The sequence below is a fragment of the Hypoxylon trugodes genome (genome assembly GCF_022578975.1).
Source record: "Hypoxylon trugodes strain CBS 135444 unplaced genomic scaffold F4822scaffold_3, whole genome shotgun sequence".
NCBI classification, from domain to species: Eukaryota; Fungi; Ascomycota; class Sordariomycetes; order Xylariales; family Hypoxylaceae; genus Hypoxylon; species Hypoxylon trugodes.
This window is the reverse complement of record NW_026250018.1, coordinates 2,319,167-2,335,743: the sequence shown is the minus strand read 5'-3', so window position 1 is coordinate 2,335,743 and position 16,577 is coordinate 2,319,167. Positions and strand designations below refer to the sequence as shown.

The 16,577-nt window shown below is 46.4% G+C and overlaps 5 protein-coding genes across 5 annotated transcripts; 3 read left to right on the top strand and 2 right to left on the bottom strand.

Moving 5' to 3' along the window:
* The first annotated feature begins 1,159 nt into the window (after positions 1-1,159).
* On the top strand, positions 1,160-3,412 carry F4822DRAFT_177176 (uncharacterized protein). The gene has a single exon (XM_051453363.1). It carries the CDS (start codon positions 1,403-1,405, stop codon positions 3,311-3,313), a length of 1,911 nt encoding a protein of 636 aa, XP_051316968.1. The 5' UTR covers positions 1,160-1,402; the 3' UTR covers positions 3,314-3,412.
* A 2,433-nt stretch (positions 3,413-5,845) lies between these two features.
* Positions 5,846-7,256, top strand: F4822DRAFT_177164 (translation initiation factor eIF4e). The gene is made up of 3 exons (XM_051453362.1): positions 5,846-6,008; positions 6,286-6,466; positions 6,530-7,256. The coding sequence occupies exons 2-3, from the start codon at positions 6,291-6,293 to the stop codon at positions 7,128-7,130; spliced, it is 777 nt and encodes a 258-aa protein (XP_051316967.1). The 5' UTR covers positions 5,846-6,008; positions 6,286-6,290; the 3' UTR covers positions 7,131-7,256.
* A 194-nt stretch (positions 7,257-7,450) lies between these two features.
* On the bottom strand, positions 7,451-8,843 carry F4822DRAFT_395894 (calmodulin). The gene is made up of 4 exons (XM_051457471.1): positions 8,767-8,843; positions 8,496-8,683; positions 7,873-8,427; positions 7,451-7,810 (listed from the first exon to the last, which is right to left on the bottom strand). Exons 1-3 carry the CDS (start codon positions 8,767-8,769, stop codon positions 8,052-8,054), a joined length of 567 nt encoding a protein of 188 aa, XP_051316966.1. The 5' UTR covers positions 8,770-8,843; the 3' UTR covers positions 7,451-7,810; positions 7,873-8,051.
* A 435-nt stretch (positions 8,844-9,278) lies between these two features.
* F4822DRAFT_395892 (uncharacterized protein) lies at positions 9,279-11,715 on the bottom strand. Its single transcript, XM_051457470.1, has 2 exons — positions 10,865-11,715; positions 9,279-10,740 (listed from the first exon to the last, which is right to left on the bottom strand). The coding sequence occupies exons 1-2, from the start codon at positions 10,964-10,966 to the stop codon at positions 9,442-9,444; spliced, it is 1,401 nt and encodes a 466-aa protein (XP_051316965.1). The 5' UTR covers positions 10,967-11,715; the 3' UTR covers positions 9,279-9,441.
* Positions 11,716-12,452: 737 nt separating this feature from the next.
* Positions 12,453-16,358, top strand: F4822DRAFT_427042 (stretch-activated Ca2+-permeable channel component-domain-containing protein; the record flags this gene model as incomplete). The annotated part of the gene is made up of 4 exons (XM_051460668.1): positions 12,453-13,695; positions 13,748-14,226; positions 16,059-16,194; positions 16,291-16,358. The coding sequence occupies 4 exons, from the start codon at positions 12,453-12,455 to the stop codon at positions 16,356-16,358; spliced, it is 1,926 nt and encodes a 641-aa protein (XP_051316964.1).
* Between the last annotated feature and the right edge of the window lie 219 nt (positions 16,359-16,577).

Sequence of the window (16,577 nt, the reverse complement as noted above, 5' to 3'; positions counted from 1 at the left end):
CCATAGCGGATACCTATTCTGATGTCATGTCGGATTCGCCGCAACTTCTTACTCGAGTCTCGACCCAGCTCGCCGGAAAAGATAGGTGGCTCCCACTGTAAAAAAGAGTGTGCGATTGTGGCAGGTCATACCTTCTGGAGCATGTATGTTAGGTACATACCTCCTCTCTGGAGTTATTACCAACCTTATGTAGAAGAATGCAAGTGCTAATATGTATGCTGATGTACTAATCTTAGCGGCTAGCCCAGCCCGGATCAGTGGACACCAGTGGAACAACCCACCTACAAGGTGACCAAGCAGGTTACTCTAATAGAACTTAAAGGCATTAGCGTGCCTGCAATTGCATTATTCCCAGCATTATGTCGACCCAAGAAGCAGAGAGTTCAAAGTAACAACAGTTAACTAAAGTAGGAAGAAGCACTTGACAATCCTGGCAGGTGTCCCCCCCAATATACCCCTTAGCCTAGGCCAAGCACAGTCGCCAGTCGCCTTTCGCCTCTTTTTTGCAACACAGACATGTACCCGGAAGGGAACCACTTTCCTTTCCTTACCACTCCTACCACTCTGAAATTCTCCCCCTAGTTCAGGTAGCGTAGTTCATCTTTTTCCTCCGATACACCAACCATCTCACCAACCCCGAAACGTATCTCTGCCTTCCTCATCCTCTCCTCACCATCCACACCCCTAGCAGTCCGAGTTTCGTCCTTCATCATCATCATCCTCTTCCGTCTCTACTCCTATCTTTCGATCTGGATGGGGACCTTCATCTTCGAATAGAGTCCGTCGCGCTGGAGATTCGGGCCTCCATATCTCGTTTTTCCAACCATCCATCGAACTAAGCCAAGACACCCTAGAGTAGAACGGGGGGCGGTCTGAGGCATTTGGGCAAATTCACCAGTCGAGTCACGATCGAACATTCGGATTTAGAAAACTCAATTAATCCTATTCTAATCAACCGTCGTCCTAAAACCGCTGCCGGGTATCACAGAGTCATCGACCGACATCCTACTCTATCGTTCAGAATCAATACGTCGCGAGTTTCTATAGGAGTGTAAAACTTGCGAGGTTGCAATTGCACTGAGAAGAGACTCGGTTTTCTTATTACGCATTCTTCAAAGGCATCAGTTTCCGACCACTGCTGCAATCGTACAATTCTTATCATACCTTTCGTACTCTACATCCAACTTCTGTATTAAGTTAAACGCGTTCAACTCATTACAAAATTTCGAGGAGTTGGCCTGCGTTTAGACAATAGGCAAGCTACGACCGCTAGAGCGAAACCGTTGTTCGGGGCTGTCATTACCACTCACAGACGCTTTTGTACCATCGAGCCACACCTAACAACCACGCCCAATTCTACAATCATCATCGGTGCTTTTTCGACTTTTCTTTATTGCGCAAGATGAGGGAAGTCAATTTCAGTATCCCCAACGTCAATAAGGCGTCGGTGGGCATCACCACTGCCCTGTATGATCGTCGAGCTCTTGACTGCACTTCGACACTGCCTCTCATTAACTCACTCAACCATCTTGCCTACCTGACTACTTCATCAGCACGCATTCGCGACATTCTAACGGTCGATGGAGGCATCGAGAGATTAGTATGTATTCTAAAGCAGGGGCGGAGCAAAGACATGATGGACATGTGGAAATGGAATCTCGCTTTCCAGTGTGTGGTTAACATAGGAGTTCGCGGAACTGAGAACGTAAGGACTCGGGTTGTCGAGGCTGACATGGTCCCCGTCATCGCGACTATACTTGACAACTACATCAAAGTCATCGAGAAGTGTCGCGAGAAGGCCGAAGAAGCCAAACAAAAGCAGATCGCCGATCATCACCAGCGCCACCGAAGTCATAGTCATCGGGACCCTCCATTTAAGTCAACTTTTACAAATCGAGCCACACGTATAGATATTGAGCAAAGAGCATTCCGTCGACAGGCTCCTCCGCCGTCTATCGACGTCACAGCCGCTTCCTTTGCAAGCACATCGGCTGCTGCCGCCGCCGCCGCCGCAGGTCAAGGAAGTACTGATGTTATACCAGCTATTCCATCGTTTCCTGTTACATCCCCTCCGGATCGGCCGAATCTCCCCAACCACCGTCATCATCATCATCACCACCACCATCACCACCATCATCACCATCACAGACATGAAAGCCGTCAGAACATTGCGTCTCCGTCGAGGCAGGTGATTCAGCCTTTAGCTAGTGCGGTTCCGACAATGGAGGCAGTTGATGGTTTTATTCGTCCCGTCCGAGACATCGACCGACTTCCGTCTATGGTGCCTGTTTTCCATCCGGGTTTACCATCACAGCCTACATCCCCAACCACTCCTTTACCTCCGCCACAAATCCATTCCCCAACCGTTCGTCCAACTTCAGCTTTAGCACCAAATTCACGACCCCGAAGGCGCCCTTCTATACGTCACCAAAATTCAACTACGGATACAGATGATTTAAATGCGACCGACAGTGTTCAATCGGACGAATCACAGGATGCAGAGATGTCGGGTACCGCCGATATCCCAGCCGCGGTTGGCTTCCAGGATATTGCCATGGAGGAAGGGGATAGTACTTTGGCTGGTGCGGCTCTTGACCTAGCGACACCAACCGTCTCCGAAATTCCCGATGCTGGGACGTTCAATATAACACACAGAGGTCCTATGGATGGTAGTCTTCCAAACAACCCACCGGCGCCTGGACCGACTATGGGTCTTTCTCCTAACCGCCCTCTTATGCCGACTCCCCAGCCTTCTCTTCCGAACCATGCAAGTGTACCTCGTTACCTTTTAGACCGACCAACACCACCAAACCCACAGATGTTAGCAGCAATGCCAAGAGACGAAGACGTATTGATGTCCCTTCAACTACTCGCCTATGTTTCGAAATATTGCAATTTAAGGTCATACTTTCAAAAGAGCCACTTAGTCCCAAGACTCCAAATAGGCAAGGAGTTACAATTACTTGATGGGGATAACGTGACAGTGGAGTCCTCGGGTCAACAGGAGTACGAGGAAGAATATCTATTGCCCAATGACTTCAACATATTTCCCCTGGTCGAGAAGTTTACGGTGCGATATCACAGCACTGACATGCAATACTGGGCGGGGGTTGTTATGCGGAATCTCTGCCGCAAGGACGATACTCGAGGCGGCATTCGACAGTGTGCCTATTACCAATGTGGTAAATGGGAAGAATTCACGCGACAATTTGCTAAGTGCCGTCGTTGCCGCCGAACCAAGTACTGCAGCAAAGAGTGCCAGAAGAGTGCTTGGGCTTTCCATCGTCATTGGTGTGTTGCCGCGTCGCAATGACCATGCCCTCCGGTATAACTTTTCACGTCATTTTTCATTTCGCATGGCGTTCTTAGCATAATGTCTACTTGGTCGACTTGATTCATGAGTTGAATTGCATCGCGAAAGCAAGCATAGCACGAACATTGGCGTCCTGCGCTCTGATACCACTGATTTTGCTCAGCATTACGGCTCTCTTTTGTTCCTTGTTACCGTTGAATGGATTGTTATGAGAAATGGCTATTGCCCTCCAAAATTTTATCGTATTTACATCCGGTCGAATACAGATCATGCCCATCAGGCTTGAACCAGCACGAACGATTTCGCCATACATCATGGCGATCGTGGGCGATCCAGACCAAGTTTATCCCATTTGGTCTGCTCTCGGCGGACCTAGATCTAACACCCGTTCACTTACCCATACCCTCGAGTACCATTCAACGATTTTGGATTGCTCGTACATTTCGTTTCTTTAGTTTTTGGGATTCCATCAGGGTTCATTAGGAAGGAAGGAAATGCCGCTCTAGGAGGTTGATGTTTAATCACCGGGATCGTTATTGATCTCGTCGGGGTTTTCGGTTCCATTGATTCTATATAAAGCAGCATTCGGTGGCCAGTGGAGGCGAGATGGAGGAGACGATTATTAGCCATTCTCTACGAATCCAAGGCATTCGGCAAGAGACTCGGTCGAGATGAGAAGAGTCATAACTATAGCCCACTCATAAAGAGCCGGCTGGAGGAGCAGACATACCCTGATAGGTGTCAACGAATAGTTGCCGTATAGCACGTCACTTTACCGAACCCCCGAACTTCTACGATTTGTATCTTTTATCATAACTACAAAAAAAGAACAATGAAACCCAATTCAAAAAAAAAAAAGTTTCAAATCTCGTGTGGTGAATAGAAGGCCTGCTATGTTGGTACCTTGTAGCGTTGTTCCCAGAACACCTTTGTATACATACCTATCGGACGTCGATGCCAAAGCTCGGCGTTCTCGCTATTTTGGTCGGTCTGGAATATGCTACTCCAGATGAGGTCAGCTTCATGCACATGGCCGAGTCATACACGGGCGGTTTCTCACGAAGCTGACGAAGATGAGACGGTTGGAAGCCGTGGCGGCGGATGTGACGTACATATATCATAAGAAAGCAGATCATGCTCTGCTTATAGCGGATACCACAGAACACGGCAATAACTATTAGAAAGTGTAATTATTAGTATCATCAATACAGCGTATACCATTGGTTCAAGGTTGATTGTTTTTTTTTTTTTTTTGTGGGTAGTGATGTAGAGGATGGGTTTGATCGTGATCGAGTTTATGTGTTTTCGTGTTTTTGCTGGTTGGCGCATGTCTTGAAGTGAAGTTTAGGATAGAACTCTTGACTTACCGTATGCCACGGCTTGTGAAGAGAAACGGGAACGAAAACGATAAAGTGCGTATAAGCCTAACCCCAGACCAAGAGACTATGTTCCTGCTGAAGTGCACATATGGTTCAAAAGATATGTGCTAATTCTAGTGATTGTGTAAGCTACCTCAAAGGATATGCTAGGCCTTTGAGCAAAACGATAATCCCATAGTTCTACGTATTTATATTGTCCGTTGACAATTATGTATTCTTCCTTTCACACGTTAGAAGAGACAGAACAAGTACCTAGGCATGTGATGATAGCTTATTCAACTGACCAAGAGGTACTTGGTAGGCACATATTTTGTTTTCCGATCGTACGATCGTATTTTGTAGACTTAGATCTTCATGATTTGGCTATCTGCATCGTACCTATCTCGTTGGAAGTCCTATATAAAAATAAGGGGCTGGGCAATACGAGGATAGTAAGCGTCTTGGATATCAGGGGTAAAGGATTGCATTGGCGGTATGAGATTTTGACTTTGGATTATCAGATCAATCGGAATCGATTGCAAAAGTGCAGATGGGACGAATTTGTGTAAAATATGGCTGCTGCATCTCGAATTGACTTTCTGGCGTGCTTTAGGGGTGTTCTATTTAATAGCTACCCGTGATGTCTAAGGCGCGAAGTGCGGCTGAGTCCCGCTGGAGAATAGGCCTAAATCTTTAGCTTTAGTACCTGTTAGCGATCTAATTCAGCTGTTGTCTTAACTGAAAGTCGCTACCTCTCTGGAACTTAAAATGGTCAAATAGCCTTCTGTATTGTACGAATTAAGATTCAATTGGCGTACTGTTGGTGCACTATTAGGTGGTACAGCATCTTCTAAGAATTAAAAGTGTTAGTAGAATTAGGCGTATTTACATTCTCATTCGTCCGCTAATAAGTTCCCCTATTTGATGTACCTAACATCACTGACAAGTGAGGTCAGACAGCGTGTTAGCGATCACACACATAGCGGTTCGTGAAACCCAGCCGTGCCTGTTTCAGAAGTACTTAGCAACCCCCCTGAATTATATTAGGTACCGTACATACTACAGCACCATATTATAGTACCCAGGTAGGTACCTATAGCGGCATCGATTTAATGATCTCCAGTGGGCGATCCAGTATAATTCTCAAGCTTGAGCTTCTTTCTTAAAGTATCACCTTCATCTTTCCTATTTTTCTTTTTACTTTTCTTGTCCTCATCCCTTATTTTTAACGGTCTTGGATTGTTCTGGGAGACAACGCATTGTCTTTGTCTTTTTTCTCTATCTCGATCTTACCTTTGCGACTTATGATAAGTGACCAGTCTCGCATTGTAAGCATTGTAAGCCTTTAGCCCCCTTTCCCCTGAGACTGGCAGGATGGGAACTACAAATACCCAACTAGACCTACAGGTTTTAGCACTTTTTAGCAACCAACGAGCTGTTACGTGCTGCTGTCAGGAACCAGAAAGTCTTGGCAATATTGAACCCCACCATCCCATCCTGTCCTGTCCTGTCTCATCAACCAACGTCCAACCCCTCCTTAGAGTACAATTAACTATAAGGGACGTTCACAGTTTAACTTGGTTCTGTAAGGCTAATAGAAAGTCAAACTGACAGTAAAAATGGCTGCACGACCGACGCTTTTCACGAGGGGGCTTTCGTCGCTTTCCCAGAGCACCGATGCCAACTCCCCGAATGTCAGCTCGCCCGCCGAACAACGAGACGATGCGAAGCGCAACTTATTCAAGACTATGCGCCCGCTGCCAACCCAACACTATTGGAATGTCTACTTTGACAGGTATTTTATACGAGAATACTCCATGCTACGAACATTTTCCTCTGATGCATTACTACTATACAGACAAGCAAAGGAGCAGAAGAAGGAAGACGAGAGCAATTACCAGGCGTCATTAGAACAGTTGGGAACACAGATCGAATCCGTCCAAGACTTCTGGCGATACAACAACAATACCCCGGTCGACCAGATCAAGATGCGCGAATCTATCTACCTATTCAAGAGCGGGTTCCGACCTATCTGGGAAGACCGTCGTAATGTATTGGGTGGTAGTTGGACATTCCGCGTACCCAAGAGCTCAGGGCCGGACTTTTGGACTCGAATCCAATTGATGGCGATCGGTGAGAAGCTACAAGAGGCGTTGGAAGAAGGCGACCAAATTTGTGGTGTCGGCCTATCTGTGCGATTCAACTCCCACCTCATCTCGATCTGGCACCGCGACGCGTCGAAGCAGAAGTCTATTGATGGCATGCTACAAGCTGTTCTCGATGACTTACCTCCCGAGCTAACCCCAAAGTCCGATAATTACTTTTACAAGAAGCACTCAGACCACCCAGGCTTTAACCCGCCACCTGAGCTACAGGCTGTCCTCGACTCTCGGAAGAGAGCTGAGGAAGCTGCTGCTGCTAACAAGAATGCTAACGTTACCGTTACGCCGGCTGAGTAGATGTGCTTATTCAAAATGGAAAATGAAATATTACGACGTATGGAAGCAGAAAGAATTGGATTATCAGCAAATAGCGGAACTATTCGGTTTATGACCACCTTTTAACGATTCGCAGAGTGTATTTACGCATACGCATTGGTTGTATGGATTTGCTGCTTCCACAGCGGAAGCCCTCTTCTATTTACTATGCGAGGCAAGGCTGCATTTTTACGGCGTTCATAATGGATAATGACCGCCTACCTACCTAGGTACCTAAGAACTCCTTGAAAAGAGATAGATGTCAAATATAAGAGAATTGAAGTCTTCTGGGTCAAAATAATAACTGGTAATGAAATTTCTTGGATTGTAGTATGTGATCTCATGTATATTTAAAAGATATTCAGCCCAAATGTATAATCGATTGTTTTCAGGTCGAATCATGGCCAACTACTGGCTCCTGGCCTCGACCGCGTCATAAGCCCCTAAGTTACTATATTGTAGCAAGCGTAGAGTTGATATGACTTAAATCTAAACGCGCCACTTGATTATCATCCTGCAACAACCCCAGTATCTCTGCTTTACAACGATTGATCATTCATTTGGTGACTGTTGTTAGTGAGAAACTGGGTTACAAGCTTAAAACCGCCTTTAGTCTCATTATGATAAGGTTATGACTCCAAGGGAGAAACCCTATTCGCCCCCTAAAAGACCGTTAGACAGATTCTTAGTATAAACTCCTCAATTACCTAAAGGATTAACTTACATAAACCGGTCTAATGGCAAGCCGATGAGTAGTGATATCCGTCTCATTCTTTGCCGCGTGAAGTGACGAATACGTACGTCCGGCTACCAAGACATAAGTACTCAGTTAAGCACCAGCCCGTAAACGCGTTTTATAAGATGAGAAGTCCACGAGGAAACAGCGTTCTACCCACTTCACTCTCATTTCCAAGCTCCAGCCCGCCTCATAACACCCTCAAACTCCGCCCTCGAGACACCCTTCCCGATCCCCGCGCCTCCATTTGCCTCAAGTATCATATCTTTCAGCAATTGCTCATCAACATCCTGTTTCAACGTCATAGCCACGCGCTTGAGATGCGCCAGCGTCAGAGTTCCCTGTCCACCTGTACTCCCCGTGAATAACCTAAACGCTTCATCTACTTCGTCGGACCCCGGGCCACCGCTATCGTCTTTGGCATGTAGTTTCAAAGCGCAGATAGCTACAAACGGCTCGTAGGACGTGTACCCCTCGTCGTCGGGGTCGAGAATCTCGAGGAATTCTGTGAGTTCGGGTTTCGTCGGAGGTATACCCAAGGCGCTATCAACCCCCCAAGTCAGCGTCCACTACTAGGAATTGGAACAGCGTGGGTAGGACAGGTATCTCACATCATGGCGCGTCGCACATCCTTAGTCGGTATAACACCATCTTTCTCGCCCTCCATAGGCTCCGCGAACAACGCGAACGCTTCCTTGATCTCGCGTTCTTCGCGCGCCGATATGTTGTGCTCTTTCGCTAGTTTGGATTGTTTCTCTTTCGGCGCGGAAGAGGATGCGGCGGCTTTGCGTTTGGGTGGCTACGTCATTTGGGGATTTGTTAGTTTTGTTTGGGGTTCTAGAAAGGTAGATCTAGTCTATTGTCATGGCATTGGTGACTTACCATATTTCGGTAATGTGAATGAGGCGAGCTGGGTGCGAAGTAAGGGAAGAGGAATAAAGTGGTGTAGTGAAGGAAGGTATTGTGAATGATTAAAGCCGATCTATCTAGAGCTGCAGCTGGAAACTCGGAAGTCGCTGTTTAAAATGCCGATATCAGATAACCCCACAATATCCGTGCGACCCACCCGTTCCCGTCCCATCGGATCGGGTACATCTAAGCTAGTAGTCTCTCAACTCTATTCTTCCTTTAGGCTTGTATATATTTTCCTTTTCTTCTTCCCCAATTTGATCCCTTGCAGCGACCAAGCTGCATTAGTACGCATTGTTAATCGAGTCATTATTCAAAGTACACAGTGTTGGTAAGCATTCGACAGGTCTCTTAGCATAACGGCGGCAATCCGACGAACACATAGCCAGGATTAGTAACTGATTTAACACGCCGGTGAGAGGTGCAAAGTGGAATCCCTATTTAGATAGCAATGCTCAATAATCATTGGGTGTAATAAGACAAGACCTGTTTTGAAGTAGTGTATTATGATAAAGGCAACACACTTGATGAGTTGGCAGATATATGTACCTAAAACCATTATGTCCAACGCCTAAGGGATATACAATATTCGACCAAAATTTCATTATAGCAAATCCGTTCCGTCCTATGATCATAATAACATTACCATTACTTACCTGCCTCTGGTTGTTTAAATCTTGCAAACAAGCCATCAAGCTTGTAACTCCACTCTAGAGGCAGCACTTTATAGATCCCCCTAATCTGCATCTCTCCCGCTCGACCGATCATCCAAACGTGGTCATAGTTCAGCCACAAAGCCATAAAATGCGCCAAAACCACCATAGCCCTCGGTCTTCTTTCTTCAACAAATCTAGTAAATTCGATCGGCACCCAGATCGCGAAACCACCAAACCTCCTCACAATAGCATAATCCGGTTCACCATTATCAATTGCTTCCTGCACGCTACAAGTAAACGACAAGGCCTTGTCGTATACCGACTTCACATTCTCCTCATCTAATTCCCGGTCTTCCTGCTCCGCGATTGATCCAGCACCAGCAGGATGCTCTAAAAGCCAGTCGAGCGCACTATGGTCGTGGTAGATAAGTTGGTCTGGATCGCTCATATCCGGCGGGCTTCTGGCGAACATGGCAATTTTGCGACCGCCCCCAGGTTGGACCAATTTCCGTGCCATGCCCAATATTTCGCCGGCGCCACGACCCATGTACAGCCATTGAACCGGTGGTTCCCATGGATCTACCGTCAAAGTCTGAACTAAGGCTATAGAATGAGCCAAGATTCGGATTGCTGTGAAGCATACGTAGTCGCCGTGCTGGGTCATATCCTGTGTCAGCTCGTCGATGTCGCGCCGTTGTTCTCGGCTGAACATGTACTGGTACGTTGATTGTAGTTTCGAAAGCTCGGCACGCTCTTGTTTATCGGTGCTCTGGGTATACATATACAGGGCCGAATTGGCCAGCATCACGTTAAGCAAAGTGCATCGGTTATGTTGCTGCGCCATTCGCATTGCAAGGTTTGGAATCTCGTGTATCCACAGGGCAACAATTTCCGGATTTTGTGGTACGGGAAAGGGTTGCGCCATGTTTTGGTGGTAGTTGTGTATCAAACGTAGTTCCCAATGTCGTCGCCAAGGCCCCTCGGGCATGCTGATGTCGCCGTCGGCGCCATCGTCGGGTGTTGGCTGGGATGAGCTTGGAGAGGGATAAAAAGCCGAGCTCTGTGGTGAGTATGCTGATTTACTTTCAGCGCTGATAGAACCTAGCCTGCCCGGAATGGAGCCTGAGTGTGAACCATCATCCGTTGGGGGTACCAACATCGAACCCGAAGGGGAAAGGGTCTGTTGAGTGGCTTGCGCCACTTTTCCAGCAGGTATTTGGCCCGAATTCGAATACACACACTCAACTGCATGTCTTGAGCACGAACCGCAGCTCGGGCGAAGTTCATCACACTGCAGCGGGAGATGTTAGGAACTTGTTCTACGGATTGTACCCATAAGGTAGCGCTTGAGTTTTTCAGGGGGCTGAAAGTTCAATGACAGACGAAAAATCCCCCATGGTTTTTTTCTGACTGACCTTGACTCGTCTCTGTTTACATCGTAAACAACCAGTACGAGATTTTTTATGATATAAGCGAGGACCGCGTGGGCGGTGGTCTTGCATGTTGCTATCGTTCATGCCGATAGTACAATGACGTCTGATAACGCTGAGGGGCTAATCCGAACGGCCTACGAATACTGCGATAACTCTCACAGTATCCAAACGGTGATAAATCCTAGTAAGTGAAGTCTTTTGCCTCGGGTTTGCGCATTCGCTTGTTCACTATGATGAGTTTGTCGTATGGGGTTCGGATTCAGTACCGGACTTTGAGGCTACTTTGACTAGGCAGGCATCACGATAAGATTATTGGAGACAGGAAGACCTGAAATCCCAATGGACTTCTGATTTGACGGGCCGACTCCATGCGGAGCGGCACGACAATGCCGTTTGCCACAAGTGTGGCTACCGTAGGATTCATCTTGGGGCTAGTGCCAGCTAAGCTCGTATACCTATGCGGATAACCAGGTACTTGGAAAACTGTGATAAAAAAAGTTAGGAAGAGCAAAGTGGATGGGATCAAGTCAGTCTTTTATATTTAATTGACAAGTTATAGGAACGGGGCTAGGACCTGAATCAAATCTGCGAGCCAAGGCGTCGGGTCTTCCCATTCCCAATGAATAACGGCAAGTTTGCCGATCATAAGGTTTAGGTACAGTCTCGGATGCGATAGCGAGAGCGATACCAGCACATGTATGTATCTGACAGAAGTTAGTTGTCATTGGAGGGATTTTGCGATCAAGGTGGGTGTGAGCAGTATTCAATGTTAGTTTAAGGCGCTGTCCATTTTCTTGTAGGAAGTAGAAGTACATAATTTATATCTAGTGGACATGTATTTATTAGATTCGTAGCTACAGATTCTATATTAAATACATGTAGATTGGAAGGCTGAATGAATCGTAAACTATTTCAGTTCATCCTAATAATGAGTTTGGCTACACGAAGCAGAAAGCGGATACTTCATGCACCTACCTAATGCAGCACGGCAGACGGGAAGTCCCTATTCTAATGTTAGGTACCTCTTTATTAGCTGTGGCTTACGCGTCTTGCACTGTGATAGGCGATTTTAAGTAGGTCCCTAGGTATCTAGGTACTTATGTGGGCATGTACAGTACGATGCCCGCCCCACCCCTGCAGCTTCCGTTCCACTGTTTCACCCTGCAGTTAGGTGCTATGTTCAGCTGTCAGGGCAGGAACAAATCGGCCATTAGGCCATTGGTGTTTCTGGATTATGAATTGTGAAACTCCAATCCTTCAACCTACAACCTGCAACTTTCTCGTCGTCTATTTTCTTCCCGATAAATGGTTGTTACTACTGACTACACGTACGGATCAAACACCTAATCTGTCTATCAAAATTACAATCTTAACAAACGATTATCCTACGCGACCGTCCCGTTACTCGAATACGACCGAACCTCACGAACAACCCGCATTTTTCGTGGTGGCGCTTAGTACGATCTATTTGAGCTGACAGATTTCTACTCGAATCTCGTGCCTACCAACTTGCTGCTCTTGGAACGCAATTCCACCTTCGTGATATGCCCGCGGGGGCTATGCTATCAGGATGCAGCTGAGTCCATTACAATCGCGGCTGGCTGCGTCCATGATAGCTTCCATTCTTTTACTTATCATCTATTTCTTTCTCTTCTCTCCACAGTTCGCTCTCGCCGCCGAGTTCGATCCTCCATCCCCCGAACATGTCGCGCGCGAATTGGCTTACGAAATACGGGAGGCCCTAGAGGCGCCAGAGGAATTGGATCTCAGAAGCTCGACATACGAACCGGAATTTGCGTTATTCGACAGAAGTATTATAGGCAGAGCCGCAGGCAATGCTGTTCCCATAACAAACAACAAAGTCGAAAAGTCGAACATTGCCCCCGGCACTACTATGACGTATGTGCTTCAGGCGTCGTCAGTGACTAGTCGGATAAGGCAATATTCAAGCGAGTCTGCTGAGCTTCGAAGAAGTCTGAACGAATCACAAGAACCGACTTCGATCGCCGATGACGCCGATAAGGAGGATATTGCGATAAACCCGGAACTTATGCGCCGACAGCAGTCGTCCAAGAAGGTGTGGATATCAGCGAATACTTGTGAACAACCTTGGCGTATTTCGTCAGATCCCACAAGTCCGGACCCGCCACAGCTCACTCTCTACGTCTCAACATCGCCCGATAATACATCTCCAGGACCGTCGCAAAGTACGGATACGCAGAAGGTCCTCGTCTTTAATGAAGGAGCTGTCATGTTCAATGTTTCTACGAGCCAAGATGTTTACATGAGCGTTTCTGCCCCTGACGTCTCAAGTGAGCTCTTCGACACATCAAAACAATATAATTTCGAACTTGTCGCTTCCACCGACCAATACTACTATTCATATCGCGAAGATAATGGGTCTGACCTGATATGGGTTGATAGCGACGGGTCGGCAGCTTTACTGCAAACGAACTATTTAACTAATTCTTCGGATCAGACCATCACCGAGATGCCATATGTTATCTTCGCTCATAACAATGACAACTTAGATATCAACGGAATGCGCAACTCGTACTGTGGCCTAAGCTTGCATGCTCAGATTAGAAATCTTGACAATGGCAGTAGTGGAATGGTGACAATGGGACTGAAACAAGGAGGGGATAAGAACCTCACTCGGCAGGAGTTCTATGTTAGTGGTCTTAATGCTTCTACTAACTATACCGGCATTCTCGCTCGTCCACCGGGGACAGGTACCCAGAAACGACAGGATGACTCCTCAAGTGTGGGTGGTGGCATTGTATTCCAGCCCACCAATTTCTCAACTAAAGCTAGTAAGTACGTTGTGGTTACTTAACGATAGAAGAGTTGCTAACGGGAACCAAGATGGCGCCTGTACATTTATCTTCAATCTAACCCTGTGTACCGACACACAGTATGCTGTACCGGGTAATTTGAAGAATTTTCCTAACGCCACAGCCCTCGCTTCCTTTTATGAAAACTATACGCAAACCATGTGGGATAATTTCGACAAAGCCCTACAGCAAGTTCCATGCGAGGCTGCTTCTACTGCTCAGTACTCTCTGGCTAGAAATTGCAATGATTGCAAGAACGCGTATAAAAACTGGCTTTGCTCGGTTGCCATACCACGATGCGAGGACTTTTCGTCCCCCGATCGACAGTACCTACAAATACGCAATGTTGCAGCGCCTTTCTCAGACGGGACGTTCGTGAACGAGACCATAAGGGAAAAGTACCAATACTACAAAGCTTATAATTCTTCTCGAAATCCCATCATCGATGAAGTCGTTCAACCAGGGCCCTACAAGGAAATACTGCCTTGCGACGATCTCTGCTACGAGTTAGTACGGAGTTGTCCGGCATCGCTCGATTTCAGTTGTCCTAATCCAGGCAGCAGATTTGGATACGACTCTACGTATGGGCGAAACACAGGACCTCTGTCGTGTAACTACCCTTGGTCGGCACATTTCCCCCAATCTAGCGCAAGTGTGTTATATCCTTCTTGGCTCGGAATTGGTCTTGCCATAAGCATACTGTCGATACTCCATTTATGATAGCCGACTATTAATGACGCTGGGTTGTTCATTGAGTTAGGGCGCAGCGACTCGGTTGGCTCGAGTTTGGGATGATTGGTCATGTCTTAATGAAGTGGGAAAGGGAACATTGAGGAATTGGCATCACATAGGCGTTTTTCGGTGTTTATACCATCTAGCATCTTGTTTCTTTGTATAAAGCGCTCTCGACTGATTATATAGTCAAAAAGTGAGGGGCGGTTTCGCGGTTGCGCGAATCATTTATCTACATTTACAGTGTTAGAAACTTTGATGATGCTTTTATTAAATATTACCTACTGTCGGGATATTTCAGATGTCGTACGTTGCCCTCAATCAATAGTGGCGAGACTCATGTCGTAGTCATCTTGTGCGGATGACTTGCTCTCATTGCGAGACTCCCCAATCACTCATGTTTACTCCCATTCGGTGAGTTTCATCCGTCATTGATTACCCCGCGCTTTTTCGAGCTGCTCTATCCTCGCTTCTAAATCGGATATAGTTGCTATAATCGAGTTAGTTATATAAGTCTGGGCATAGGGTAAGCGTGGTGTTGCGTACCTCGCATCTCACTTTTGATTTCATCGTGCTCTAGCCGTACCCAGAAATAGTATACTATTTGGTATGTGAAGATGGCGAGCAAGAATACCTTAGCTATGGGTCGACCGAAGTTTTTGAAAAATTGGGACTAAAATTAGGAAATGTTGTGAGTCACCAAACTTCCTAAATTATGCGGAGAGTTTTGCTAACATTTAGAGATTGCTCTTGAGTTTGGGATGATGAGAAGCGTGCCCACGTGCGTCTGAGCTGTTGAGATTGGGGAGAAATAGATCGTGGTGCGGAGACGGCGTGACGTGTTATGAAGTTGAGATTGCGCAGGGGCGCTATACGCCTGGATGTCCGGGACAGCATCGTGAACTAATTTCTTAGACTTCACTAATATTAAAGGAATAGATTGTCAATGAGCTTCTGTAGCTCGAGTGAATGCGATATATGAAGCTAGAAGTTTATAGTTCTATGTGGCTCACGTACCTATAGCCCCACTCGGGGAGTGGCTTAACAACCTTAGGACCCTGACCTCGGGAGTAGCAAGCTGAATATCCACCGAGAAATCTAAGTCTAAACCTATTTAAGTAAGTGTCACCGGGCGCTCGTATGTAGATCCCCTGTCGCTCTCGAGCTATTCCCATTATCGATAGGGGATGTATCTCTTAAAGTTGCAGACACATGTCCAGATGCGAAAGTGAATTACATCTCCAATTCCTCGACTTTTTTTCTGAACAATCTGTTCTTAGATGCCTAACTAGAATACGACATTGTCACTCTCTTTCCACAAGTTCTAGTCGATTCATATATAAAAGCGGCATTTCGGACGACATTCCAGTTGCGACTCGGTCTAGTTTTGTATTAATTAATTCATAGTACATACGCCTATTATTCAATCGAGTCGCCGATCCACTGCCGATTTCCTCCATTTCTACATACGAACATTCGACTTTTTCAATTACCTCCTTACGTCCTTTGGAAGTGCGATCACTTCCTATCTACATCCACATACATAATGGTATGTTTATGCGGAATTATGGGAATTAACAGGGGATTAAATTGTTGACCGCAACATCTAGGTCCAAACACTAGAACAGCGAAGGCGGAACGCCAAGTTCGTCAAGGAACAGGACGCTCGTCGTGGAAAGTCGGAAACTGAAATCAAGAAACGCACCAAAGACGTGGCGAAGTCGCCTATTTCTCCCTTTTGGCTTGGTAAGTTTATTCCCTTTCTCGATTGGCTATTCATTGTTGGCCGTCCGGGGGCGTCTATGCACTAGAAGCTAATATGTTTTTGTGTCCTGTGTGTAGGAATTCTCGGTTTTATTGTTTTCGGCGGTCTGATATTCGAGGTCATCTCCCGCATTTTCTTCCGATAGAGAACTACATTTGCTGTTGTGTACAAGCACTACCTACGTTGTTCGAGAAGTCAATGAGTCCCGGTCAAAAAGGGGAATTGCTGTGTAAGGAATACACAAGGGTTGACACGGCCGTGATTTTTTTTGAGACACGAAAACCTGGCTATGGGTTCAATTTGCGATGTTTTATAAGGGGCCACACAAAAGTCTACACATGTATAACCGTCTAGGAGAGCTATA

What these genes read in the sequence shown, in the direction of transcription:
- F4822DRAFT_177164 (XM_051453362.1), top strand. Translation starts at nt 6,291, where the DNA reads ATGGCTGCACGACCGACGCTTTTCACGAGGGGGCTTTCGTCGCTTTCC. An exon ending in TGGAATGTCTACTTTGACAG is followed by an intron (nt 6,467 to 6,529) that starts GTATTTTATACG and finishes ACTACTATACAG; the next exon opens with ACAAGCAAAGGAGCAGAAGA.
- F4822DRAFT_395894 (XM_051457471.1), bottom strand. An exon ending in GATGTGCGACGCGCCATGAT is followed by an intron (nt 8,428 to 8,495) that starts GTGAGATACCTG and finishes GGGGGTTGATAG; the next exon opens with CGCCTTGGGTATACCTCCGA.
- F4822DRAFT_395892 (XM_051457470.1), bottom strand. Translation starts at nt 10,966, where the DNA reads ATGAACGATAGCAACATGCAAGACCACCGCCCACGCGGTCCTCGCTTA. An exon ending in GTAAACAGAGACGAGTCAAG is followed by an intron (nt 10,741 to 10,864) that starts GTCAGTCAGAAA and finishes CTCCCGCTGCAG; the next exon opens with TGTGATGAACTTCGCCCGAG.
- F4822DRAFT_177176 (XM_051453363.1), top strand. Translation starts at nt 1,403, where the DNA reads ATGAGGGAAGTCAATTTCAGTATCCCCAACGTCAATAAGGCGTCGGTG.